We start from the raw sequence: 26,811 nt of genomic DNA, 5'->3' as shown, positions 1-26,811 counted from the left end.
TGATAGTATCCATGGGCAAGACAAGATAATGCAGCGCTGGAACACCTGCAATGACTCAGAGGAGTGGCCAAAGGTGGAAGTTTTTAAACCAAAATAAATTAAGCATTATTTAAAGTTCAGTTCCAGCCCTGCATGAAGTCCCAGACTTGATGCAGAATTCTTTCAGTAGACATGTATGGCCAGTGCTCCACAAGAGATCAAAAGAGATACAATTGTGCCTATAATGGCAAATTTCCTTGTGTTGGACTCCAGTGGATATCCCGGTTGTTGTCAGAGCTCTGGCTGAGAAGTTGAAAAGCAAATCTTTCCCTTTCCATTCCCATTGTCCCCTCCTGCCTTGTTCAGTGCAAAGACAGACAGTGACATAACCCACTGCTGCACTTTTTGGCCTCAATCCTTCCCAATCTGAGTCCTCACACTCTTGTTTCTACAAATAAAGACACTGCATTGAGACTCTTCCAGTTTCCAGTCTTCTGGAAACTCCTGGCTACCTGTGGTATGTAAAAGCTTCCAAGTCTCTCCTGGCAGCCCCAGCTGATTCCCACCAGCTGTGGCCTGGTTCCTCCTCTTGCGAACTGCTACTGACATCTAGCTGCTCCTCCAGATTCCTTGGGCTCATATCAAAGACCTTCCCACCCTTTCCACCACATCCAGCAGGTCCAAAGCATGCACTTTCATAAAGGAGCTGTCCTGAATTCCTGAGAGGTGAAAGAGAAATAATGACACGGCCAGAAAGAGACTCTAATGATCCAGAAATTATGAATATGCCTCTGGAAAGCCCCTGGGGGGTACAGCCTCAGTTCCTGGGACGCTCTGATGTTGTTTGTGGACCTACAAGTTGGGGTGAGTCTGGAAGGAGGCTCAGGAGAGGCAGGTTGTGATTAACAGTTCCCCAGCACAAAACACCCTGGAAACACTTCATTTATTAAAGAGCTGCAAATTATGGAGCTGCAAACGTTGGAAGCTACATTTCCATAAGATTTTCCTATTTCTTTGTGCTGATGAGACAGACCCAGGAAGCTCATGAGTTCAAATAACTGAATGAAAACATGAGGGAAAGCTTAATTTAATTTTTTAAGGTCTCAGAACAATTACTTAGTTTTGTCTTGGTTTATCTAGTGCCCTCATTTCCTGGAGACAAACAGGAAAAATAACAAGACAGAGGGAAGTGTGTGCAGGAGAGGCTCTGGGCACAGGGGGTTGCTGCAGGCACACAGAGCTGTGAGGGGCAGAGGTGACCGAGTGTCTCGGAGGAGCAGGAGCGTCCCCAGCCTGCAGACACCCTCCCCTCCCACGGAGCACAAGTCATCCCGTGTTTCTGCCTGAGCTACACTGATGTGTCCAGGTGATAACTGCGGGGCTGGGGAAGGAATGTGTGCTCACTCAGGAGATGCTGGCTGCACGCAGCTGTTGGGAAATTCCTGAGGAATCATCCGCAGAGCAGGCGAAGCTTCCAGCGACGCAGCTTTCAGCAGTTTCGGTTTGCTCCTGCCACCACACCCTGACTCCCAATTATCTTCTCCAGTCCTAGGAATGAAATCTGGTGATTCTTTCCTATACACAATAACTTTATTTGAGCTTTTACCTATTCTGAGCTTTATTTCTGTGTGTTTTGGGCCAGAGGGAGGCCCAGTGTGTCAGGCAGGGCAGGCTGACATGCAGGCACTGTGTTGGGTCCAGCTGCAGCTCGGCCAGCTTGGAGTAAATCACTTTGGGAAGCCTCTCCACACCTGTCCCCAGCATGCTGGAGAGATCACTGGAATGCTTCTGCCTTTCATGGCATGGGTAAGGAACATCCAAGGAGGCAAAGAAAAGGAGAGACATCTTTTTAACAGAAATAAGAATAAGAGCAATAAAGTGATGGGTAAATCCATGAATACTGGGGAAAGTCAGTCCTTAAGTAAAGAGATCGTTTACCTGCCATAACAATAGCTATTCCAATCTACAATCCTGACACTGAGTAAGGATTTCAGCAAGAGTTTGAACTCACTTTTCCCTGGTGAAGGAGATTTGGAGAATTTCTTACAAGGAAGAGTTGGGTTCAGAAAGCCATGGAATGCCTGTCCCTTGCTCCATGGCCACTGGAAAGGGGCTCCCTAGGGAGAAGACCAGTGCTCTGGAACTTCCGCAAAACATCTCATGAAAAGAGGCTTAGCCTGAATTTTGATTACAAGAGTGTGAAAGGATTCTTACTTTTTATTTTCTTTGCTTAATTAAGATTTGGAAATATTACTGATAGAGAGCCTCTAGTTTGTACCAAATCCAGCTTCTCCAGCCCAGGTAGAACTGCACAGGGCAGTGACTGCTCTGCAGTTCTATCAGCAATTCTGTCTTTATATGTCCCAGGACAGCAATCCCAAAGCTCTGATTAAAATTCAGCATGTATTGACAGAGAAATTGGCCACAGGATATTTCCACTCCCATCCAGTGTTTCAAACCCACCCTTTCCCAGCAACAATTACAATCCATAATGAGGAGAAGTGCAGAAATTATCTTTCACTGAACAACAGGAAATAGTTAAAGCACTTTTACCTTCCTTTACACACTCTACATAATGAAACAAATCCTTTGTGGATTACTGGAGAGCCACAATCATGTATGAAGAACCTTTCATCCGTGCCCATTACGAGATCCCTCCTTGGTCTCACTTGTCTCACAGCAGAGTGTTACAGATTTGTCATCTTGGCAGTGGAGAGATTTAAAGGTTAATCTCTATGTCTCTGATCTTTCCATAGTTCTTACATCATTCTTCATACATCACTCGAAAAGCAAACTTAGTATTTCTTCTTTCTTTTTCATCTTACATATTCCAACCTCAGCACCTTGCATGAAAACTGCTTATTCAACTCAAAATAAAATAAATTAATGAGAGATAAAGACCTCTTTGATGCAATAACCTTTAATGATTTCTTCCTGGTGTGTAATTTAGGACAGTGTTTTTCCTGGCTTAACGCTGTAAGTTTGCATCATAAACAAAAAGCTGATGATTCATAAAACATTATTGCTAATGTATTTTTGAAATTAGCAAGAGACATGTAAAGTATCTTCCTTGTCTACCAGGCTTCTTGAAAGGAAACTTCCCTTTGAGAAATTATTCTTGGCACCAATGGCTGGAGTAGCCAGCCTTATGGGAAGAAGAAGCAGAGGTGACACCCACTGTGGAAGGTATAAATAGGGATGGGCGGCCAGGGCCAGCTCGCAGTCTGATTTCGTATCAAGCTGTGCATCTTGCTTTGGGCTTCTGCTTGCATTTCCCACCGCTGTCGCCATGAGTTGCAACATTAAGGAGACCATTACTGTGTCTAGCAAAGGCAGGAGCAGCGGTGGCAGCTGCATCATTGGTGGTGGTGGTGGTGGAGCACGGATTTCTTCCTTTGGCATAGGCAGTGGCAGAGGTTTTTCTGGAAGGAGCTACTGCGGCGGAGTGAATTATGGAGGGGGACTGAGTGTTGGGAGCTTGGCTGGTGGGAGCTATGGAGGTGGCAACTGCTATGGCAATGGCCTCGGCTTTGGCCTCGGAGGTGGTGTGGTTGTTGGGGGTCTTGGTGGCGACTGCTTGCTTTCATCCTGCGATGAGAAAGTCACCATGCAAAACCTCAATGATCGCCTGGCTTCCTATCTGGACAAGGTGAAGTGCTTGGAGAAGGAGAATGCTGAGCTGGAGTGCAGGATCAGAGAGTGGTATGCAACACAGGGCCTCTCCTGCGAGCCCCGCGACTACAGCTGCTACTACAAAGAGATTGAAGATCTTCAGAACCAGGTAATCCCTCCTCGGGTTGTTCCTCCCCTTTTGAAAGCTTATTCCTGAGTTTGTGTTTAGAACTTACTGCAGTTGTTGGAGGGAACTCTGGTGCTTATGAATGTCTTTGCAAACAGAAATTTTGGCAAATTCCCCTATGGCATTGCTGAGTGTGGGTGCTGCAAGGTGGTATGGGTGGGAGAATGCTCTGAAAGAGGAAAAGGATGCTTTGGTACATTGTATGTGACTATATAATTGTAAATGTAATATTACAAATGTACTCTGAGGAAATGTAGTGGTGTCTGCCCCACAGGAAGAGCAGAGCAAACTATGGGATAATCAAAAACATACACTCTGGATGCTTTATCAAATGAAATGTTATAAATCTCTAGGTGAGAAAAGCTGAGAATTGAAACTGATTGTCACAGTGACACAAACAGCCTGATATTATTAATAAGTCCACAATGAAAGTTATGGCTGATCCTAAGGCTTAAAGACACCTTCCGTTCATGTTCCCTGAAGGTCCATAAGTCTGAAGCCCAGAACATGCCAGCTTGAATGTCAGTTGAGATTTACAATCTTAAGGAAGGTTCTTTAGGTTTATTTTGTGAAGAATCTTTGGAACTTGCCTTCAGATCTTGAAACTGGGAAGTCCCATCCCACAACTCTTTAATTCCCAGCTCTATGTGGTTGATCTCCTTTCTTCTGCGAGTAAAGGAGGCAAAGCCACCTCCTTCAACTTCTATGCTTAAGGGACAAGGTTACTTATGTAAGAAGGTAACAGAAAAAGGGAAATGTGAAGAGTTCCTACCTAATTGCAAGGCAGAAAAACCTATAGAGTAAAACAGGAGAGAGGAGACATCTCTCATGGTTTGCTGTTTTCCAGATTGTCTGCGCAACCATTGATAACAACAAGATCATCCTGGACATTGATAACAGCAGGATGGCTGCTGATGACTTCCGTGTGAAGTGAGTGCCCCTCTATGAACCTGCTGCCTCCCCCCTGCTCCTTTCCACCTCCCTGGGAGGCTCACAGCACTAATTACAGAGGCTCCAGACACGTCTCCCCACGCCACTTCGGTAGGGCAGGATGATGAAAGGCATTTTGCTCCTGGTCACCAGCCCTCCCTTAATTAGTGTTCTTGGGTAAAACATTTAGCAACGGCGGCATTTGTGGTGAGGCTGGGGACAGGCAGCTCAGGGAGTGGCTCCTTTTCACCCCAGACCAGCACAGATGGGATCAACAAAGCAGAAATGCAGCTGAGTAAGTGACACCAAATATACAGTGAGCAGGAGCAGGGAAAAAAAAAAACCATGAGGAAGAAAAGCTTTCATGTAAGAGACATGAAGTGGTGCAGAAATCCAAGGCATGCAGAAATCCAGCAAAATGCAGGTGAAAGCATGGAGCTGGGGAAGGAGATCCTGGCACAAACAGAAGCCACGTGGGATATCCCCATCCTGAATCTGTGCTTTATGTCACAACCCAGGTATGAGACGGAGCTGGCGCTGCGCCAGAGCGTGGAGGCCGACATCAACGGGCTGCGCCAGGTGCTGGACCAGCTGACGCTGTGCAGGTCTGACCTGGAGGCACAGCTGGAGTCGCTGCGGGAGGAGCTCTGCTGCCTGAAGAAGAACCATGAGGAGGTAGGTCCTGCCCAGCCCTGCATCACGGCCCTGGCAGAAAGCTTTTTTTTTTTTTAATTTAAATTATCCACTTTCAGGCCACAGCTTTCCCACCAAACCTTCTGGGGCTCAGAGCACTCTGCTTCAGAAGGGAAGGGAGCTCTGGCAGGGGCAGTGCTGCTCCTGGGGCTGTGCTCAGACTGGGAGCACCACAGAGCTGCTTATTCCAGTTGATGAAGAAACACATTAGCCAACAGATTCCTTGGGAAAACACTTACACCATCCTCCAGTGCCTTTCACAGCCACAGCAGGGAGGAAGGTCTCACAGGGAGGGCAGTTCTTGGCCACTGAGCTTTGCTCTTCTGTGCTGCCTTCCAAAAACCAGTATGATCTGATCTGGGATTTATTTCCAGGAGATGAGTTGCCTGAGGAAACAATCAACTGGAGATGTGAGTGTGGAGGTCAATGCCTGCCCGGGACCAGATCTCAGGCAAATCCTGGAGGATTTGAGATGCCAGTATGAGACACTGATAGCGCGCAACCGCAAGGAAGTCGAGGATTGGTATGAGTGCAAGGTAAGCAACAAACCAAACTTGTGCTGCAAACCAGACTGACACACACAGCTCCAGGCCCAGGAGCCTTTCAGAGACCAGACATGGAGACAATAAGCAGTTCTTCCTTCCCAGTGAAGCCCAAGAGCAGCACTCATTATACCCTGTGCTCCACAGGAGCCACAGGCCTGTCTGACCAGTTTGTTATGTCCCATCTGGAACAGCAGCATTTGCCACAAGGCCTTGTGGTCTGTTGTTGGAGCAGAGATATTCCACATTTGGATTAAAGGGATTTAATAGCCACGAGGTTAATGGGATTTGTAAAAAGAACAAGCAGTGGAGCTGTAGGGAACACCCTGTGCACAGAGAACCTGCCCTGCTTCCTGTGTCCTTTTGCTGAACACTCTCTGTGTTCTGTTCCTGTAAAAGCAAATCCAGCTTACTCAGATATGCCTAAAGCTCTTTATCCTGGGTTGGTGATTTCAGATTGAGGAGGTGAATCGGGAGGTTATTACGAGTGGTCAGGAGGTGGAGACGTGCAACAACCAAGTGACTGAACTGAGACGCCAACTGCAAACCCTGGAAATCGATCTCCAGGCTCAGCTCAGCCAGGTGGGTGATGAGCTGACTCACAGCTCCAACTGGTCACTGCTGGGTTTCTCAGCATGAGCAGCCAGACCCACCAACCAGCACAATGGTGGAGAATGGCTTATTCATTTTTTTGACTGGAGGGTTACACTAAAATGATTGTTGTTTTTTTGCTTATCTTATCAGAGAAATAACTTGGAATCATCTCTGGCTGAAACGGAGTGCCAGTACAACTCTCTCCTCAGTGAGCTACAGAACCAGATCACGTGTGTGGAGCAGCAGTTGGCTGAAATAAGAGCAGAAATAGAGTGCCAGAACCAAGAGTACAAGACCTTACTGGACGTCAAGTGCCGCCTGGAGCAGGAGATCCAGACCTACCGGTGCTTGTTGGAAGGAGGACAGCAGGACCTCATGTAAGTACCTCTCCAGATCCACTAGAGAATAAATGAAAATGTCAGGGATCTGCATTACAGATTGGGAATACAGCCTGATCTTCAGTCCAGGCTTTCTCTGAGATTAAAAAGTTGCCTCATTAATACCTTCCTTGTGATGAACATTCCAATCAGAACTAAATGTCAGTCCTTGGGATCTGCAAAGTAGAACACCAAATCTGTTAACTGCTGGTGACAACACTGTCACCCCTGGCATTATGTCAGCATTGGTGACCGTCCCTTTTTTATAGTGAAATGGGTGAGAACTGTCCATGCCAAGGGGGAGCACAAACGTAAAGCAACTCTGAAAGTGAAAGAAAATGTAATGTAAAATACCGGTATGCCTATAAAGGCCATAGTTTGAGACTTTGCGTTAGGAAGTCAGTCAGCAGTGACATGTAAAGTTCTAAAATTCCCTATTTCTCTCACCAAATTTACCCCACTAGTCACGGAGGAGGAATGGGAACTGGTGGAGGGGTCATTAGGACGAGCCACACCTACACAACAACTTCAGCTGCCCACTGCCAGGCCCAGGTCCCACCCTGCAAGACTGGAGACATACAAGGTAAGGGCTGCATTTTCCCAAAAGGAAAACTGGCTTTGTTCATTTCCTCATGCACTGAGGCCAGGAGACAGCACATTCCTAGGATGTGTCATTGGCATCCTCTCAGAGTCACTGTGCTACAGGGGGGATCTGATACAGTGGTGGTGTCACTGAGAAATGGGTTTAGAGAGCTTGGGCTGAACATGGGATAGAGGAAGCAAAGAGGAGACAAAAAGGAGCAGTAGAATGCAGAAGAGAAGGCCAGGGAGATAAAGCATGATGGGAAAATTTGGAAGAAGTGAAGAAGACAACAGCTAAAGCTTAGCAAAAGAGTCTGGAAAGAGTGAAAAGAAGAGTAAACCTATAATTTTACAAGTGAAAATTCCCATTAAAGCAAATTATTTAGGGAATTTCTGGAGCTTCCTGGGATGCTGCCAGCTGCAGCAGCTTAGCAGTACGTTCCAGAAACAAGGGCACCACCAGGATCTGGTATCTGTTATGTGAAGGATTTTACTTGTGTTCCAATCCAATAACACTGCTGTGTTTTCTCTCCAGTGACCTGCAGGAGAATTTGTGATTAAGGAGAAACGGACTGGAAGGTGACAGGGAAACCCAGAGACAACCAGAGAACAGTCCCTGTTCACTGCACCCTCTGTGCAGAGAAAGTAGAAGTAACTCAGTGATGCTTGGCCCCGTAGCTAAAGGGGGTGTCAGGAGCCACCTCCTCTGTTCTGCTCTTCTGTTCTGCAATGCTGTAACCTCTAGAAGTTACCTGAGTTAGTCAGGTCACTTATGTACCTGCTGGTGAAAAATGTTTCTAATAAAACTTTGCTTCTGCCTAATGCAATCAAGAACCTGTGTCTGAAACTGAGTTCCTTTTGAACACCAGCTGCTGATCCATGAGCAAGGGGCACCTAAACTGGTCAGGATCATCCTGCACTGGGAACAAAGCTGCTTTGCCAGCAGGAGAGAGTGGCCTTGCTGATCTGTCCAGCTCCTTCCTGTTGTCACAGCTTGAGGCAGATGTTGCCCATTCCTGGGTGGCACAGGAGGAGTCAGAGAAAGAACAGTGGCAGAAATTTCCAAGGCTCAGGCAGGTGTGAATCCACACACTGGTACCACCTGAGCAGCCATCTCTGGTGCACATCTCCAGCTGCTCTCCAGATGTGTCAGGTGTTCAACAGGGAGATGTGCTGGTGCTGGGGAGCACAGTGTCTGTCACACACATCTCAGCAGGTGTCTCCTGGCCCTGCCTGTCCCCAGACTCGTGCAGTGTGAGCATGTCCGAGCAGGGGCTGCCCCTCGGCAGAGCAGCCCCACCTCCTCCGTGTCCAACACTGCCCAGGGAGGAGGCCCTGCCCGGACAGTGCCCCTGCCAGCAGGGCAGCAGATGTCCTCTGCTCCTCTGCCCTTCAGACAGCCAAGGGGTGGTTGGACATCCACAGCTGTGCAGAGACACCCACAGGACAGAAAGAGCTAATAGCCTGGAAGCCATAAGCTGGTTTTGTACCTTGTGTGACACGGTACAAAGATTTCTGACACCTAAACACGTATGGAATATTTTGGACTCCTTTGTTGAGGAATTAAAAAACATTCGAAACATAAAGGCAAATTCATTTCCCCAAGTCCCGCTCCTGACTGTGCCACACGCGTGCCAAAGAGCATTTCTGCGTCTGCTCTGGCCGCTTCCTGCGCTGCAATAAGCCGGGAGCGGAGAAGCGGCAGAGGGAGGGCGGAAATTTGGCAGTGAGGAAGCGGAGAAGGGACAAGAGTGATCCCTGGCGGCCGGGAGGCGCTCCCGACCAGAGATGCTCATCCCGACAGGGGAGGAACCGGGGATCCTGCCGGCAGCGCTGCACCTTCGGGGGGCGGGCCAGGGTCTCCCCCTGCTCTTCCCAAACTCGAATTTCTCCCTTGAACAACGCCCCGGAGCTGCTGCTCGCTCCTCCCAACAGAACAGCGTGAATCAGATCCTCCGTGAACGAGAGGCAGATGCTCATCGAAACTAAAATCCTGGGAATCTGGCATCTGACTTTTCACCTTCTGCTCGATCGGCACTGCCCCTCTTGTACCACAGAATGAAATACCAAACTGAAGAACCTGTGGAAATATTTACACTGGGTTGGGTTTGGTTGTTTTTCCCAGAGGAAAGAGAAATTTAAAATACCTATACTGGGCTGGTTTTATTTTATTTGTTTTCCACAGAGACACTGAGCATGCCTGGGAATACAGGGCAAAACTGGCCAATCCAAAAACTGACCAGTTTGGACCGAGTCTGAAGCAGAGGTTTGCCATTAACACTCTATTTCTGTATTGAAATTCACATAAAAAATTAAAATAAACTGGAATAATTAGTAATCCTGACTGACTGCAAATGCTTCTTGTGCCGAAAAACAAGGAAATTGAGAAAATGCCTGGGAAATCCCGGCACTTCCCAGCTCTCCCCATCAGGTGTCAGCTGTTCCCAGCTGGCAGATCCCAAGGAAACACTGACCCGTCGGTGTCCCCAGCCTGTCCGGTCCCTGCTCTGCCCCCGGTGCGCAAACACTGTGTAACCTGAGAGCAAGGTCTGAGACTGCTTAAAGCCGAGTTTACGCTTTCCTAAGGGGCCCAGAGACGCTAAGTTAAACGAGAGCTAATCCCGACTGTGGCCAAGTGGAAGCAGTCGCTGTTAGCCTATCCAACAGAAGTACAATAATATGTGATTAAAATGATATAAAAATGCATTGATCCACCATCTGCAGCAATTTCAGCCCTGTCCAGCCCCCCGGGTGGGCAGCGCTCCCTCTGTGCCACCATGCCGAGAGATCCCGACAATTGTACGTGTCAGCACACGGGATATTTGGATTTTTTGGAGATGCAGGATGAATGACCCGCTCTGCAGGTGCTCCCTAGAGGGCACTCGGCTCCCACCGAGCTGCCCGCGGCAGAGGCAGCGCTGAGGGCTCGGCTGGTCCATCCCAGCGGGTGAAGCGGTGGCTGCGGGACGTGCTGGGGACACCCCAGTGCCCCAAACACGGAACGCGCTGCCAGCCCTGGCATCCGGCTCCAGCCCCGCCGGAATTTCATGGTGACACTCTCAGCGAGGCTGCTGTGACCCGGTTTTGTGCGTGACTGCAGGGATGGCGCAGGTGTCCCCCTGCCTCCCGCACATCCCAGGTGTTCTCCCGTGTGGGGGTGTGCGGGATGGGCGCAGACTGAAACTCGCTCACCAGTTTGCTAATACCTGTTTGTTTTCCAAACTGCACCGCGGTATTTTGCATTGTGTCGTTAGGTGGGAGCACAGTGAAAGCCAGGATCTCCTCAGGGGTTGTAAATGTGCTGTAATGACCCTTTTCTAATTGAGGGTCTTGCAGCTGAGACTCTAGAGAGAGAGCTGGGCCAGGGGCTGTTTGGACCCACAATGAAGCAGCTCCAAACCAAAGGGTTCGTGCTCTGAAAGTCTCTTCCAGCTCTGACTCACCTAATTACTGCTCCTATCACAACCACCATCGCTCTGTTGGGTGGTGGAGCTTTTGAAGGTGCTCTTTAATATTTCATCACTGCTCGGCTCTGCAATAGTGAATGAGTAACAGATCAGGCAGAATGTGGGCAGGAATGATGCTTTTCCTAAAGGAGGGATGTTTGCAGCACTGGACTCTCCCCACTGCCCTTCCCAGAGGGCAGCAGGTCAGCTGTCCATGCCAAGCCCAGCTTTAACTGAGCAGTGGCTGAACGTCCTGCACTGGGGCCATTGGACACAACAGGACAGATTCCAGGGATATTCCCTGTGACCACACACCTCGGGGTGTGGGTGGACACCAAGATTACACCCTGTCTTGCAGAATAGTTCTGGAGAGGCGGGGACTTTCTCACTTCAAAACAGATATTTTAAAACCCTTCGCTTAAAAAGAGCCTAAATAGTTTTTGGCATAAGGGAATCACAGAATTATTTAGGTTGGAAAATCCCTCTAAGATCCTCGAGTCCAGCCCTTCACCCAGCACTGCCAAGGCCATCACTTGCAGATAACTTTCACAGAATATCACTGAGATCTAAAGCAATACTGTGTGTTTTGGGTTGTGGGAACAAACCCAAGCACACTGGTTAGGAGCCCCACGCCTGGAGAAGAATGAGGCACCATCTTTTGACAAAATTATTTCTAATTATAAAAACACATTTATAGAAAATCACACTTTTCACGGGAAATTGCTGGAACTGAGCATTTTCAGCCTCAAATATTTCTGGATGGAACTGCTTGCCAGGCACCCACAGCTGTGTTAGTGGAGGGACAAAAGATTCCAAACACATTGTACCCTCACTACAGAGTGAACAATTATGAATTGTTGGGTAGGAATTACTTTTTGCTTAGAACTCTCAGTTAATTCACTAATGAAACAATAAATGTGAATGAGCTCTAATGCATTACAACTGATCTAAATCAGATTTTTCCATTTTCAAACATCTAGTTTTTATAAGTCAGGATAAGAAAAAGATTCTCATCATTTAAATTTTAATGGGGAAGAGAACAGCTTAATGCTAAGTGTCAGGCAGCTGGAGCTCACTGGAATGAAGAGCAGAGTACAAACAAGAATGATGTGCATCCTCCAACACAGTCACACTGCACAGCCTGGCTTTCTTTTCTGCTGTGGAGAAATCCTATGGGATTACCTGGTGATAATAAAACTGCCTGATGATCATATAATGGGAATTATTTTATAACATATAATTATGAGAATGAGTCATATTCCCCAGGTAAATATTTCATAGTTTTTCTCTGTGTAGCAGCATAGAAGAATTGAATTTGCCAACAAGACCTGACCAGAAGCAGGAAGCGTGGAAAAGGATCTCAGTGAAGCACCAGAAAGGGGGACAACAGTCCAGTTGTGACCCCACAAATGTGCTCAGCAGCCCGGGTGGTTTCTCCCAAATACAACAGTGTGGGGAGGGTGTGGAGCTGGGGAAGGTGGTCCTGGGGGCTGAGAGGAGCTGGGGAGTGCTCACCCACAGCCCCAGCCCCTTCCTGCTGCCACACTGCCAAAGGAAAAAATTCTCCTGCAGCCTCTGCTTCAGCCAATCTGGGCTGTGCAGAGCACAGAGGAACCCGGCCACTGAGGTGCTCAGTGAATTCCTGCCCATCCCGGGAGAATTGCTGCCGGTGCTGGGTGAGCCACTCAGGCTTAAATAGTCCATCCTCTTCTTTGGGCAGAGCTTGTAACTGTTTCATCACAGGCAAAGGGAGAGGCCTCATTGAAATAACTATGGAGCCACCTGCCTCCTCCTCCTCCTCCTCCTCCTCCTCCACATCCCCCAACCCCCCATCCCAGTTTTTGGCTCTGCTGCAGTGAGCAGCACCAGCCCCAGATTCTGTAACATTTCACTCTCCCATTTCACAGGTACTGCTGGGGATCCTTCAAGTTCCTGAAGTTTATTGCAATCATTTTTATATGAAGGTTTCCCAACCCTCCAGCTGCATTTCAGCAGCATTTCTGGATTTTGCTGGAAACGTTATCTAAGATCACCAGGAAGCTCAGTGTGTTGCAAGGGCCTAGACAATACTCTGAGACAGAACTGCAGAGAAAATTACCAGCTCATAAACCAGCTTCCAGCAGCTCTGAAATAAAACATTCCTTTCAGGAACTGTAACTTCTATCTCTGATCCTGGCCAGGATTTCCAGACATGATGGATCTGTCAGGCTTCTTCAGCTTTAAGGAGCTGAGTTTCACTCTTGAAGCACGTTGCCTGCACAAGTTCTAGGGGGAAAATGGCAAGAAATCTTCCTATCATGTATTAAAAATGAAGCTATGAAATTGCACACAAGCATCCTCACTGATACTCAAACCATCCAAAAATTTCTGTTAAGGGAAGACAGGAAGGTTGGTTTTCCTTAAAGGAATGACTGATACAGAAGATGTAATAAAGGTAAAGTAATAGAGGTAAAAAAAAAACCCAAACCAACAAACAAACCCTTTCTGCAGAATTATACAGAACAACTTTGATTTGTTCCTATGTCTCTGTATCAGTTACATGGAACATAACCCAGGTGCTTCTTGAGCCAAAGCAGCTGGAAGTACACAAGAGAATTTCATTCCCTTTGGGAGAAAAGGATTTCTCAGTGGAGAAAATGATCTCCCAGACTCCACTGAGTGTTGAGGTGAACCATTGAAATTCCTACAGTGCAGGGAGGCCTTGCTCCCTCAGATGTTTCAGAGATGAAGTGGAGCAGCAGGTGGAATGTCAGGCATGTCCTCTGCGTGGGCCAGGGTGTGCTGGGAGGGGCCTCTATCAAAAGCTGTTTCCATAAACAGTCGCTGTAACAAACAAAACTTAATTAGCAACAAGCACCACCACAAAGGCTGAGTGAGAAAACAGTAATACCCCAAATCAATAGAGGAAATTGTGTATCACAGTTCCACCTACAAGGTAACAGACTGGGATTTGCTAAGGATCAGGTACCTGGGCAGGAGGAGAGGGGTGAGAGGTATCCAGGGGAGAAATGTCTGAGGCTCAGGGTTGCTGTGAGAGCTCACAGGGCAGATGTACAGCTGAACTGTCCACTGCATGGGGCAAAGATACAATCTTAAAAGAAGAAAATGAAGACAGTAAATATTTCCTACTTTTGATCATGCTATGTCTGTGAATAGAAACTAAATCTGAAGGAAAAAATGCTGTTTTGATGTCATTTATTGACTTAATGCCCAAACCAGGAATTTTACCTTTCTCCTCCAAGTATTGTATTTGTGCTGCATAGGGAAAACATCCTGATAAAATTCTGAATCCCCTTCAGGAACATGACCAATGACACTCCCAGCCATGTCAGGAGAGACCAGCCCCAAGCCTCAAAGCTTTCCCAGGTCTCTCAACCATCCTGTACCTGCACTTGGTCCAAGGAAGGGTTTTTCCCTGCAACAACTTGCCACACTTCCTTCCCTTAGCCTGACACAGAGCAGTTCTGCAGTTGTTATGATACCATTTTTCATAATTAATTTGTTATTTATAAAACACAATTATAGAGGTGGGATTGAAATAATTGCTGCCATGTGATATTTGCCATTATTCACTGAGTTTTTATGAGGTATTACAAATAAGTCACAGTGGTTCTGTGTACCTACAACGTGCATCCTGCAGTCGGCTTTCCAAAGGTAATAAAGGATTGCAAATAAGGAGCATACAAGCATAGGATAATGATAAACCTATGAAAATCTCAGTTAGCTATTAAAAAATCAGCCAGAATTCCTTGACAAATATCTGAGGATTAGAAGAGAGATGGGAACATTCCTTGCTGTCCTGTACTGTGGCAGTGTCCTGTTGTGCTGAGAGGGCTGTGACCAGGACGAGGTGAGTGGGATGAGTTTGTTTCGGGTGACTGTCAGCCCGTGCACTAGATCCCAACAGAGATCTCCCTAATTCAGAGCCACCCAACAGAAATTACATGTTTTGTGGTAATAAACAAATGGTCACAAACACTTAGAGGAAGGGTTAAGCTTCCTGTCACTGCCAAGCATCTCCTTTTGGCAAATTAAGGCTTGCAACCACACATGGAAAGCGGGTACTCCCTTCCACGGTGACACCCACTGTCTCAGGTATAAATGCAGAGGAGGCTGGCTGGAACTTGGAGCTATGATTCCAGAACAACTGTAGGACCAGCTTTGACTTTTCACCTGAGTTTTTTTGCTGCTGCCACAATGAGCTGTGGCTCCAAGCAGCCCCTGAAGAGCTGCCTGCGGGGGAGCAGCGGTGGAGGGGGCGGAGGGGGCAGCTGTCATTCCTCGGCCTCCTCGAGGACAGTCACCTCCAGCACCAGTGGTGGTGGCAGGTTTTCTGGTGGAGGAAGCTCCAGGAGCAGCTGTGGTGGAGGAAGTGGCTATGGCAGGCGCAGTAGCTATGGAGGAGGAATGAGCAGCAGCAGCTGTGCAGGGAGACTGGGGGGTGCCTGCTATGGAGGGGGAATGGGCCACAGCAGCATGGGAACGGGCTTCAGGTCTGGGAGTGGCTTTGGGGGCTTTGCTGGAGGTGGGGCTGCTTTCAGTGGGGGCAGCTTTGGCAGTGGTGGCTTTCAGGGAGGGAATGTGGGAATTCTCTCCTACGATGAGAAGCTGACCATGCAGAGCCTTAATGAACGCCTGGCTTCCTACATGGAGACAGTCAGGAACTTGGAAAAGGAAAATGCTCACCTTGAACAGTTAATCAGGGAGTGGTACCAGAAGCAAGGTCCTATTGGCCCAAAGGACTACAGCCACTATTATGAAAAAATTGAAGAACTTCAAAAGCAGGTAGGATGTTCTTTGCCAGAGAAGTTGAAGCACTGACAGACTGAGAGATTCACAGGAAATGTTTTCCTAACATTTTGTGTCTCTTCTAGATTGTGGCTGCAGCTGTGGAAACCCACAAGGTGCTTTTGGACCTGGATAACACAAAGATGACTGCAGAAGACTTTAGAATAAAGTAAATATATATTGCTCTTTTACAGGCATTGACTTCCTTCCTCCTGCTTTCCTGAACTTAGTTTCATAGATTCATTCCGTAAACAAATATCGATCCACAGGGACTTGGCTTTCTCCTGCTTCCATGGCAGCACAACTGAAATAATTTGTGAAACTTCAAATTTTTCAGTATTCCTAGAGTGGTCTTTGCCTATGGCTGCAGAGCCAAAGCTTACAAAAAGTTTTATTTTTAAGAAAATAAAAATTGGGATATTCTATCACTGAAAGTCAGGTTAAACAGATAGATGGAATCTGCAAAAAGTTGCAGTAAGAAGAGAGGATGAAAGAGACCACAGAACACATTTTAATACTAAAGTTTGATATTAATATTAAACTTTGTATTTATTTAGTATAAAGAATAATAACCTCACATTATTAAGTAGTATTATAAATTAAATGTTAAGTATTGGCTGATGATCCTAATTCTGATGGCTGAGAGATGCTACAAGCTCCAAAGTACAGACACAAAAGCAGCCACTGACTCTGGAATAGGTGAATTTTCCATAAACAATGTCAGTTAGGAGGAGGGCTGAGGGGCCAGGAGCAGGGCTGACCTCCGTGCCTGTCCCTGGCACAGGTACGAGATGGAGAGCGGGCTCCGGCAGAACGTGGAGGGCGACCTCAACAGCCTGAGGCCCCTGCTGGACAACCTGACCCTGGCCAAGTCCGACCTGGAAATGCAGTTTGAGTCTCTGAAGGAGGAGATCATCGACCTCAAGAAGAACCACGAGGAGGTAAGAGCCTGCTCCTTGAAATGCACGCTGGAGATGTGGGAAGCTGACATCCAACACTGACCAAGGGGCACAGCCAGGCTGCTGCAGAGTGGCCCTGAGCTCAGCCCCCTCAACAAGCAAGGACAGGAAAGTCAAGGCTAAATAACTGCAACACAAACCCTGAAAATATATATATAAAATATATGCATATACATATATACATACATATATATATATATGGGAGTTCCTGCTCCCAGGCACCCACAGCTGTTTTAGTGGGGGGACAAAAGATTCCAAACACATTGTACCCTCACTACAAAGTGAACAATTATGAATTGTTAGGTAGGAATTACTGGTTTTATATATATATATATATATATATATGTTGTTGAAAGGCTCCATTTGTGTTCATTGTCCTTGGGCCTGGGTTTTCTCTGCAGGAAATGAAACTGCTGCAATCCCAGTCCAATGGGGATGTGAATGTGCAGATAAACACTGCTCCAGGAGAGGATCTGCTGAAAAAACTGAATGAGATGAGGCAAGAATATGAAGCTATAATTCAGAAAAACCGTGCAGAGGTTGAGAAGTGGTATGAAAGCAAGGTAAATGGTGACAGCTTTTGTAAGAACTTCCTGTAAAGGAATGACAGAACATCCATTGGTTTTACAAAATAACAGTAGAGTCCCTTTGGTCAAATTGCTCTGACAGAGCCACACAAGCAAGTTTAACAGCCTCATTCTACCAGTGGCCCTTCTGCAAATTGTTGTGTTACAGATGGTGCCATGATAAACTGCCATGTTGGCATTGTAAGTAAAACTCAGAAGCTGCAATTCCCTACATTCATTTTTCAGATGGAAGAAGTGAGTCAACAAGTCCACTCAAGTAGCCAGGAAATAGAATCAAGCAACCAACAGATCTCTGTGCTGAGACGTGAATTTCAGAGCCTGGAAATTGAGCTGCAGTCGCAGATCAGTCAGGTAGGTAACAACCGCTCCTCATCCCCTGGTAAGCAAAGAACTCAGGAGTGCTGGAATGCCAGGATGTCAGCTGTGACAGCCAGTGAGCATCCTTGCCACATCTGACACTGTAGCCACATTTCTCTTCACAGAGAAAAGCAAGGCACAATTCTCCCCAGGAATATTTCTGGGTTTCATATTCTCTGAACGTCAGAGAAAGGAGAAACAATTCTTATCATTTGCTGTGCCTGTGTTTGTGCAAAAGTAGAATGCAATGTGGAGATTGTTTACCCACAGTGATGGTGATTTGTTTCCTTGGCCTGTCAGGGCCAGGTGTGTGTGTGTGTGTGTCAGGACTGTCACTGACAGCCACGAGTTTTCTGTGCAGTGTGTGCAGAGTGAGTGCTTGGCAGATTCAGCTTAGATGTAATGTAATAGAACGGATAATAATATACTAAATATTATATTATAAAATATAACAGACATATTATATTATTATATCTATTATATTATTCTATGATATATTATAAAATATAGTGTAGAATAATATAATAAATGTAATAAATATAATAATTAATTAGCCTTCTGATAAGATGGAGTCAGATGCATCATTTCTCTCCCCTCGCTGGGCTTGCCTGCAAATTCTATATGACACCATGTGGGACTTTTCTCATGTTGGGCATGAGAATGATCTAATCCTGCCCCATTGCCATAAGCACTGCATTTTGTTTTCCCTTTGCAGATAGACTCTCTGCAGTCCAACCTGGATGACACAGAACGTCGTTACAACATGCAGCTGCAGCAGATCCAGGGCATGATCGGGCCCCTGGAGGAGGAGCTGGCCAGCATCCGCTGTGAGATGGAGAGCCAGAACGAGGAGTACAAGATGCTCCTGGGCATCAAGACCCGCCTGGAGCAGGAGATCCAGCAGTACAGGGCACTGCTGCAGGAGGGGCAGCAGGGCATTAGGTACAGACATCAATTAATTAACTTTCTATCAATGCCATCAGGGAAAGAGGACAGCAGTAATGTTTGTAGTAGGAACTGGTGCAAGGGATTAATCATCAACATATTTACTGCAAGCACAAGAATTCACATGGAATCTAAATCTTAGCTGGCAGCATGCAAAGCTGTACTTGTACAAAAGTGTTTAGAATTGTAATTTGCCATTTCTTCCCCTGAGTACCATCAGAAGGTGATGGCACATCAGGAGATGCCATTATTTGGGAAAATGAAAGGTAAGAAAGAAATAACACACCCCTTCCTCCTTACAGCACTTCACAGGGAGGAGCTGGTGGTGGATCTTCAGGAGGAGGAGGTCATGGAGGAAGTAGTGGATCTTCAGGAGGAGGAGGTCACGGAGGAAGTAGTGGAGGAAGAAGCTGTTGGTCCTCAGGTGGAGGAAGCAGTGGAGGAAAAACAGGAGGATCCTATGGAAGATCTTCCTCTTCTGAAAGCGGAGGAGGAGGGAGTAGAGGAGGAAGTTCAGGAGGTGGAACCTGTGGTAAAACTTCAGGTGGAGGAGGTGGCAGTGGAGGAGGAGGAGGGGGTAAATCCTGCCTCTCCCGCTCTTCATCTTCCCAGTCCCAGCCTGGCGACTCTTGTGAAAGCCCAGGTAAAAATGGAATTTAAAAACACATCCTGCAATCCACAATTCTCTCTGAATAGCAGGAAAGGATAGAACAACTTCCTTCCTGGAAATATTTTTGCTGTTTTTTTCCCAGTCTTGTTTTAAGGCCACTCTGACATTTGTTCTTAGACAGTGACAAATCAACATGAGCAGCACGAAGGATGGCATGAAGAGTTGTGTCAGAGGATGGGTGAAAAGAGGAAATGGAGGGGGAAAAGGGAAAATAGTGCCAAATCCAAAGTATGCAAGGAACTAGGAAAGTAAGAAGTTAGAAATGTGACTGGCATTAAGCAGAGGTTGTTTAAAGCAGGGTAGCATAATTGGAATACTCCAGACATTTCAAATATAAGGGGCATTGGCTGCAAAATACTGAAGCAGCAAAAGATGGAGAATGACCAAAGGGTCTGATCCATATCTGACTTCCTGGCTCTGGTTCCAGGAAGTGTTGAAAACATGAAGCTCTGCCTGGAAGGAAATAAAACATTGGAGAGAGGAGCAACCATGGAGGAAGTGTCTGAAGCCATAAAACAGATGAGACGGGGTAAGGGTCCAGGTCCAGGCAGCACCTCAGACAAAAGCCTGAAAGTGGTGAAAATGAGCAGAAAGATGTAATTTTTAGAAAGATACAATTCCACTTTTGATTTTCTATGAAAAGATGGAAAATGGTCCTGTTTGAGGTTTGCATTTACTCCTTATAATGACCAGGTTCAGTCAGGCTCTGTGCCAGACACAGTTTCCATTGCAGACTGACAGTCAGTCATGACATGAGAGCTGGCTCTCACCCAAAGGGCCTGAAGCCATCAGTGCAAACAGCAGGAACACTGCACTGACACTTCTGATGCTGAAAACAAGCAGTGATTTCAGGAGGATTTTGTGTCATGAGGAAGATTATTTGGTAAAATTTGGTGTAGATGAGCTGTAGTTTTAAAAAAATTCCTACATAGGCTTTGCAAACTCCTCCACAAAAATTTATTCCTGTGATCAAACATCCCCTCTGCCCTGCAACACTCCAACATATATTAATGCTTGGTAGGCAAGATTAAAGGATATTATGTGCCATCTCTCTTTAATTTCTACAAATCTACTGTAAATATCCATACACACACAAATGCAGGTTCTAAGTTCACCTGTATTTGGTTTGTAGTGCTGCAGCCACACTAAATTTAAGTGGTTTGCACTGCCATGGCTCAGAACAGAAGCAGATCCAGGTAGTTAATTGCTAAATCTGCACACACACTGTACAAACTCAGGTCTGGCACTATCTGGACCTTTCCAGAAGGCTGGGAACAACCCTGGTGCACCGAGGACTGCAAGGGTGATACTTAAAAATTAACATAAGTTTAAAAATGCTGAATTCTTAAAAAAAAAATCTTGCTTCCCTCCATCTTTCAACAGGGAGTTTTAGAAAGGTTGAGGAGTGATGAGCAAGACCAGCATCTTCCACTGCACAACCTCCCAGTGAGGCCTTTGGACCAAGCAAGACTCTACTGAGCAAGGCTGAACATCCCCTGCCACGAGCAGGAGTGAACACTTGTCCAACTTACTCCACTCTGCTCACTCCAGGGGCTCTTCAGAGCTCTCTGCATGTCCTGTCTGCTTCTTCCATCTCTGTTTCTGCTCCAAATCACTGTTACCTGAGTTAATCTCTACTGTGATTGGTGCTCCTGTGGAATAAATGCTAATAAATCTTTGCTTCTCTCTGATGCAACCAGAAATCTGTGTCCAGTCCAAGTTTCTTTAGCAGAGATTTTTGTTTGAATCAGTTATAAAGATCAAGTTCTACCTGTGGAATACACAATGATGTATCAGATTATCCATAAGACCCAAAGTTTTCAGTGACATATTCACCACTTCAGACTCACTGGGCAAAACTTTGCAGTCTGCACTGCCAGGAACAATGCTCTGTTGAGGGAAAACTCAGTCAAAACCCTTCTGCTGTTGACTTCTATCAGGGACAAGAGGGTGGGTTTAAGGAACTGATTATTCCCTATAAAACCTCTTGAAAATATGAGCTCTGTTGGGAATTTCACTTGAAAATAACCCAGAGGGTTATTAGTATACTATGGATATTTGTATATTATGTTGTATTTTACACAACACCTGCTCACAGATACATCCTTTCTCCTGCACACCTCACCTCACCTGCTTAAGCCCAAACAGATCCATCACTCTACGAGTCTTTCTCTCTCCGTTTTACAACCATGAGGTTTGTTTTTTCCCTCTGAGGAAGGCATCACTCATGGGAGAATGTTGGGAAACCCAGACTGAGTGGGAGACCGTGGGAACAGGAATCCCAAACTCCTGAGTTCCAGGCAGATCTGTGCCAGTGATTCACAGCATTGCCTTATGCTGGGCTCTCAGCCATGAATTACTATTGGAAAACAAAAAAAAAATCTGATTTTTTTTTTCCTGACCAGTGTCCCTCTGGGGGCTGGAGGAACCCTGCATGAAGGACTCCTGTACACACAAGCATGTGCTGATGCACCTGGCCTGACACCACAGTGATGGTGGGGATTGTTTGTCAGGATACCCTCAACTCCCAGCTGTTGCAAAATCACCTTCTTCATTTCTAACTCCTTGCAGCATCACATCACACTTGTCTCTGTTTTGCTGCCTGTCCCCTGAGCCTACTTTGTCCAATTGCTCTGCTTGTTTTCCACCTCTGGCAGGTGGTGACAGCTGCTTCTCAGACCTGTCTGTTCAGGGTACTCAATTTACAACCCAAATTAAGGAATATTCCCAATCCAGGAGCCCTGCTTCTCATACCTCCCCTAGGAGCCTGCCAAGTTAACCTCAAAAATGTTGCTGCTCAGGGCCTGCTTCCTGGCTGTCCCATGGTGATTTACAGTTCTCTGGCTTCACAGTGACACCCAGGAGGCTGTTGGGGTGCTTGGATATGATTTACTCAGAGGAGCAGCCTGTCCATGCTGGACTTCACTGCTCTCTGCCACTGTGGTACCACTGACACCTCTTGCTCCTGTCCTTCTTTCCAAAAACAGAACTTACTTTCAGTATTTTACTGCTGGTTATCAGGCACCTCTGCATTTACCCCTGCAGAAGAAATTCTCCTGAACTGACCCCTGGGGGAGCAAAGCAGAAACTGGGATTTGGAGCGTGGGAAGGGCAGTGAAGCAGCTCAGGGGCTGAGAGCCCAGTGCTGAGCACAGACACGTACCAGGGTGCAGCATGTTGCAATACTCAGTGCACTTCTGCTGCTGATTTAAATGCTTACTTTGATATGTTATAATCAGTAACAATTTCTGAGCCATAAGGATAAATAATACAGTACTACTACTACTACTTTTGCTACTCAGCATTGATTGTACTGTCTTTTCCTTATCTAAAATCTGTGGCTTTCTTAACAAGATGTTTTTATAATGTTTTTGCATTTAATGAGTTTGCATCTTCGACAGTGTAAATCAGCTTCATAATATGGTTTATTGCATGCTATGGTATGTGACAAAATAAATACAAACCACCAATAAACTGACAAAACTCCCTACTTAATCATGGCTTTAGCACTAATTACAGACAAAAAAGGAGACTAAAATGAGATGGTTTCTTACCAGACCCCAGAAGAAAAAGCCAATTTTAAGATTCTTTCCTTTTTACATTTTGGATTACAAAATCTGCACCTGGGTTATCACTGGCACTTGCTTACTGAGAAAACAGGTTTACATGGAGGAACAGAGCTAGAAAACTCAAACCATTGCAAAGCAGGAGTAAAAAATACAAACATTGTAGTGTCAGGTGTCAAAGCTTAGGGCAGGCTCAAAGTGGGGCAGCAGCAATACTGAGGAGTGAGGAGAACTTTGCACTTTTTATTTGCATGCATCTCATTAGTCATTAATCAGCATAATAAGCTTTAATTTTATGAGCACAAAGTGTTGCAATTCGGATACTTATCTGGTGCTCCTATTAGTGCTCTGAGAAGATAATTGTGGTACGTGTTGGGACAAGATCTTCAGAGCAACCTCAGGCAAAAAGCAATGTGCACACACTCCTGTGTTTGGCTTCAGAGCTCCCAAGCAATCCATGTGTCCATTTGAAAGCACAGATGTCATTTCCAAATTGCCTGTGTGTATATTGTGCTGATGTCTCTTTTGTTGAGCATTCACTGTCAGCCCTGTTAGTTGCCAAAAGCTCCCCAGGCCATCTTCATGGGCTGCAGAATGAGTACAGCATGTGCATCGTGTCACAGGGCTGTGGGGGAAGGCAGAGCCCACCTGGGCTGTCCCTGAGTGTGTAAATCCTCTGCAGAGCTCAGCCCAGCAGGACCTTCCTCCCTTGCTATGCTGCAAGGACAGCAGATGCCATGGATGAGCTCCTTCCCCACCCAGCATGAGCAGAAAGTGCCACAGCAGTGCCACCCTCCATGTGCCATCTCACAGGACCCTGCACTGAGCAGAGCCAGCCAGGTGTGGGTGCCCACAGCTCTGAGGGGCTCTGAGGCTGCACAGCCCAAATGGACTGAGGTACCTGAACCTCAGAGAGAGGCAGGAACCTCAGCAGGTGTTCTGACCATGCCCTCCAGCTGTTCTGTTTTGGTACCAGCAAAAGGAATTATTCCAGTCTAATTGCCTTCACCCTGTAGGGGACTGGGGAAACGACAGTGGGACCACGCTGACTGTGGCTCAGAAACTGCTAGAAACACTGAGAGCTGACAGGAGGGAATTAGCAGCCTGCAAAGTGTCCCCAGCTGTGGGGCACACACCCCCTGACCCACAGCTCTCAGAGCTACATGGCAAAGCCCACATGTGCAATTTTAGGATCTGAGGAACAGCCGTTCTTCCCATCAGCCTCCTTGCATGGAGGGTCCAGGTTATCCTGCACAAAAGGATGTGCTGGGAGAGTGCTGGAAGTTTTAAACTTCACAAACAAGCCCACTGCTGCCTTAGGGGTTCTTGTTTGCTTTGCTGGGTCTAATTTAAATTTCTTCAGAAATGACAATCTAGTGATTTCACTAGAACATTCTGAGCTGAAGCAGGAATGAGGAGTGAGCGCCGTCTCTGAGGTGAAAACAGACCCTCTCTTCTTATAAAAATTTCTGGTAAGAATGATGGGAAGAGGTCATTAAATAGATGAAAAGAAACTCTGGTAGTTGCCTGAGGCAGAAGAATGACATTGAATTAAGGGGAAATGTTTCCATTTCTCAGCACACAGGTATAAAAGGGAGAACACATTTTCTCCAGGTCTGTTTGGAACGCAGCAGCTCCAGCCTGGGCTGGAGAGTCCCAGCTCTGCAGCATGGGCTGCTCCCAGGGTTTGTCATCACTCTGGTGATTGGAAGTCACTTTGATGTGGATCACAGAGACCTGATTAAAAGGAGAACAATAACAGAGTGAGAGTGAAGGAACATGGCTGGGCTGAGCCTGAGCAGAGGCTGCACACTCAGAACATTCCACTGTGCATCACACAGGGGAAAGAGATGAGAGATGGTCCTAAACCTGATGGTTCAATTTTGGATAACTCCATAAATTTACATCATCCATATAATATATTAGTGAAAAGCATCAGAGAACAAAAATCTTTAAAGGCTCTTCTAATGAGCTCAGAAATGAAAAATTCACTCTGTCCACAGAACAGATCTTCTTTGCTTTACAAGTATTTGCACAGTCAAATAAAAAAAAAAAAATTAAAACAGCCAGGAGGGAATTCAGTGTGTGCAACTTTACAGGAGGATGAAGTATTCATAGTTCACCTGTATTTTTCAGGCACTTCAGTGTCCTGCTCCAGAGAGACACACAGTGACTGTGACAGAAACCAAACATGCCAAGGACAGTTCTCAGCTCCAGAATACACAGGAATATAGCCCAGCCTCATGGCCAGCAGGGTTCCTGTAAACCGAGGTGTTCCCCACCAAGGTGGAACTACAAACAAAAATGAAATAGCAGCAATGCTAAAGACAAAACAGGAACATCCTATATTCTAAGTTACCTTAGATCTATACTCAAAATCTGTGATTTATATACAAAGAGTGGTAACGACACAAAGCTAAAATGAAATCTCAAGGTGAGTGGAAGTTCTCTACCCTTAGTGGTTTGAGTATTTATTTCCTTTCATTGTTGTTATTTTTTAAAGTATTTTCCAAGCCTGAAATATAACTTGCCCTTATCAGAAGAACTTTTCTGTATGTACAAATCCCTGCTGTGAATAGTTATATATGGAAAAAGATACCAATAAATAAAATAGGAAATAATGTGGGTTGTCAGAAGATAAATAAACAGATTAAGATATAATTTTGGCAATTTTTTTACTCCTTCTTTAAACATTATGGGGAATTTGGCATTCGCTATCACTAACAAACCCACAGATCTTCTATCTTGGCTGTGAAAAGCATGTCTAAGGAATATCCCTGGAATCACTGATGGGAATTTGACCATGATAGTCAATTTTACTCACCACAGCAGAGTTTGTGACAAAGGGTCCCACTGAGCAAAGCAGCATTACCCAGACCCAGAGGCAAAAGAGCACAAAAAAAGAAAAACCATTTTGCCTGTAGCAAACTCCCTCTTTCTGCACCAATAACAGACTGTGCTAAAGCCCAGAAACTGTTTATGCTGCTGAGGTGTCACTACCAGCCTACAGCTGAGAATCAGGAGAAATTATTCCATCACCAATGTGCTCGGAATCTTTCATCATCCTTCAGCCATTGAGAGATCAAATAGCAAGATAAAATCAGGAGGTTTTGAAAGCAATTGCATAAGCAGCAATAGAGCAATGCTGGCACAGACATGGCAGGACAAAGGATGTGGTCAGGAAATGTTAAACAATCCTGAATTTACAATCAACATCCCACCAAGGCAGCCTTTGCTGGACTGTGCTGCATTGTGATCTCCAAGAGGTCATGGCTGGGAGAAGGAGAGCAGAGCACAAATGGCAGTTCCTTGGGAGAGCCCTCTGCTCCTGCACCCGAGGTTTAGGGAGATTGTTACATTTCATAACTCCCTAGGGTCATTAAAGTCTCCATGACCCCACAGAGAGGAGGGCAGGCGATGAAGACCTTTCAGACAGAACAGAACTGTCACTGGGAAACTGTGCACGTTCTCCTGGGCAAACTGGGGACAGTTTGGGTCCATCTGTGGCAAGACACAAATGCTGGTGTTGTGCTGTTATTTGCACATCTGCCTGCAGACACTCAGCTTTGGCATCCAACCTACCTAGTGAGGATGGAAATCCTTCCATACAGGGTCAGCTTCTGGGCAACAATGAAGTGTGGGGTTGTTTCTTTTGTGGTCTCAACAGTCTGATTTCTACTGGTTTGTGTAAAAAGTCTTTCAGCTTTTCTCTCAGGATGCTATTTTAATCTCAAGGGTCTTTGCTTTAAGAACAGTAGATATAATTACTTTATCACCTACAATATATGACACATTAACAATAGAGAGTGAGCTGCTTTATATTAAATGATAAAAAGTCTTCCCACACACTAGTTTTTAAATCATTGTCTGAAATAAAACAGCTTCTAATTGGGATACAATTGACTTTATAATACAATTAACACCTCCTTGATCTTCATTCATTTTAGATCAACAGTGCTTTGATGAAAAGAGTTCAGTATTATTTTTCTTTTTGAAT

At 45.9% G+C, this 26,811-nt stretch overlaps 2 protein-coding genes and 1 long non-coding RNA gene across 3 annotated transcripts in view; 2 read left to right on the top strand and 1 right to left on the bottom strand.

Annotated features, from left to right (window-relative positions):
* The window catches only part of LOC118696589 (uncharacterized), a 146,633-nt gene that overhangs the window by 31,777 nt on the left and 88,045 nt on the right, over positions 1-26,811 (bottom strand). The gene's annotated exons all lie outside the window — the stretch shown is intronic.
* Positions 3,269-8,057, top strand: LOC118696582 (keratin, type I cytoskeletal 19-like). The gene is made up of 8 exons (XM_036398789.1): positions 3,269-3,760; positions 4,626-4,708; positions 5,227-5,383; positions 5,776-5,937; positions 6,400-6,525; positions 6,688-6,914; positions 7,379-7,497; positions 8,032-8,057. Exons 1-8 carry the CDS (start codon positions 3,269-3,271, stop codon positions 8,055-8,057), a joined length of 1,392 nt encoding a protein of 463 aa, XP_036254682.1.
* On the top strand, positions 15,140-20,657 carry LOC118696573 (keratin, type I cytoskeletal 15-like). The gene is made up of 10 exons (XM_036398777.1): positions 15,140-15,727; positions 15,817-15,899; positions 16,515-16,671; positions 17,091-17,252; positions 17,502-17,627; positions 18,349-18,575; positions 18,881-18,924; positions 18,961-19,221; positions 19,676-19,777; positions 20,632-20,657. Exons 1-10 carry the CDS (start codon positions 15,140-15,142, stop codon positions 20,655-20,657), a joined length of 1,776 nt encoding a protein of 591 aa, XP_036254670.1.

Source organism: Molothrus ater, chromosome 27 (genome assembly GCF_012460135.2).
Source record: "Molothrus ater isolate BHLD 08-10-18 breed brown headed cowbird chromosome 27, BPBGC_Mater_1.1, whole genome shotgun sequence".
In the NCBI taxonomy this organism is placed as follows: domain Eukaryota; kingdom Metazoa; phylum Chordata; class Aves; order Passeriformes; family Icteridae; genus Molothrus; species Molothrus ater.
This window is presented reverse-complemented; position numbering and strand designations above follow the sequence as displayed.

Excerpts from the sequence above, each read along its gene's own strand:
- LOC118696582 (XM_036398789.1), top strand. The coding sequence starts at position 3,269 with ATGAGTTGCAACATTAAGGAGACCATTACTGTGTCTAGCAAAGGCAGG. Across the intron at positions 4,709-5,226 it reads GCTGATGACTTCCGTGTGAA|GTATGAGACGGAGCTGGCGC; the intron begins GTGAGTGCCCCT and ends GTCACAACCCAG. Across the intron at positions 7,498-8,031 it reads CAAGACTGGAGACATACAAG|TGACCTGCAGGAGAATTTGT; the intron begins GTAAGGGCTGCA and ends TTTTCTCTCCAG.
- LOC118696573 (XM_036398777.1), top strand. The coding sequence starts at position 15,140 with ATGAGCTGTGGCTCCAAGCAGCCCCTGAAGAGCTGCCTGCGGGGGAGC. Across the intron at positions 17,253-17,501 it reads AGAAGTGGTATGAAAGCAAG|ATGGAAGAAGTGAGTCAACA; the intron begins GTAAATGGTGAC and ends TTCATTTTTCAG. Across the intron at positions 17,628-18,348 it reads TGCAGTCGCAGATCAGTCAG|ATAGACTCTCTGCAGTCCAA; the intron begins GTAGGTAACAAC and ends TTCCCTTTGCAG.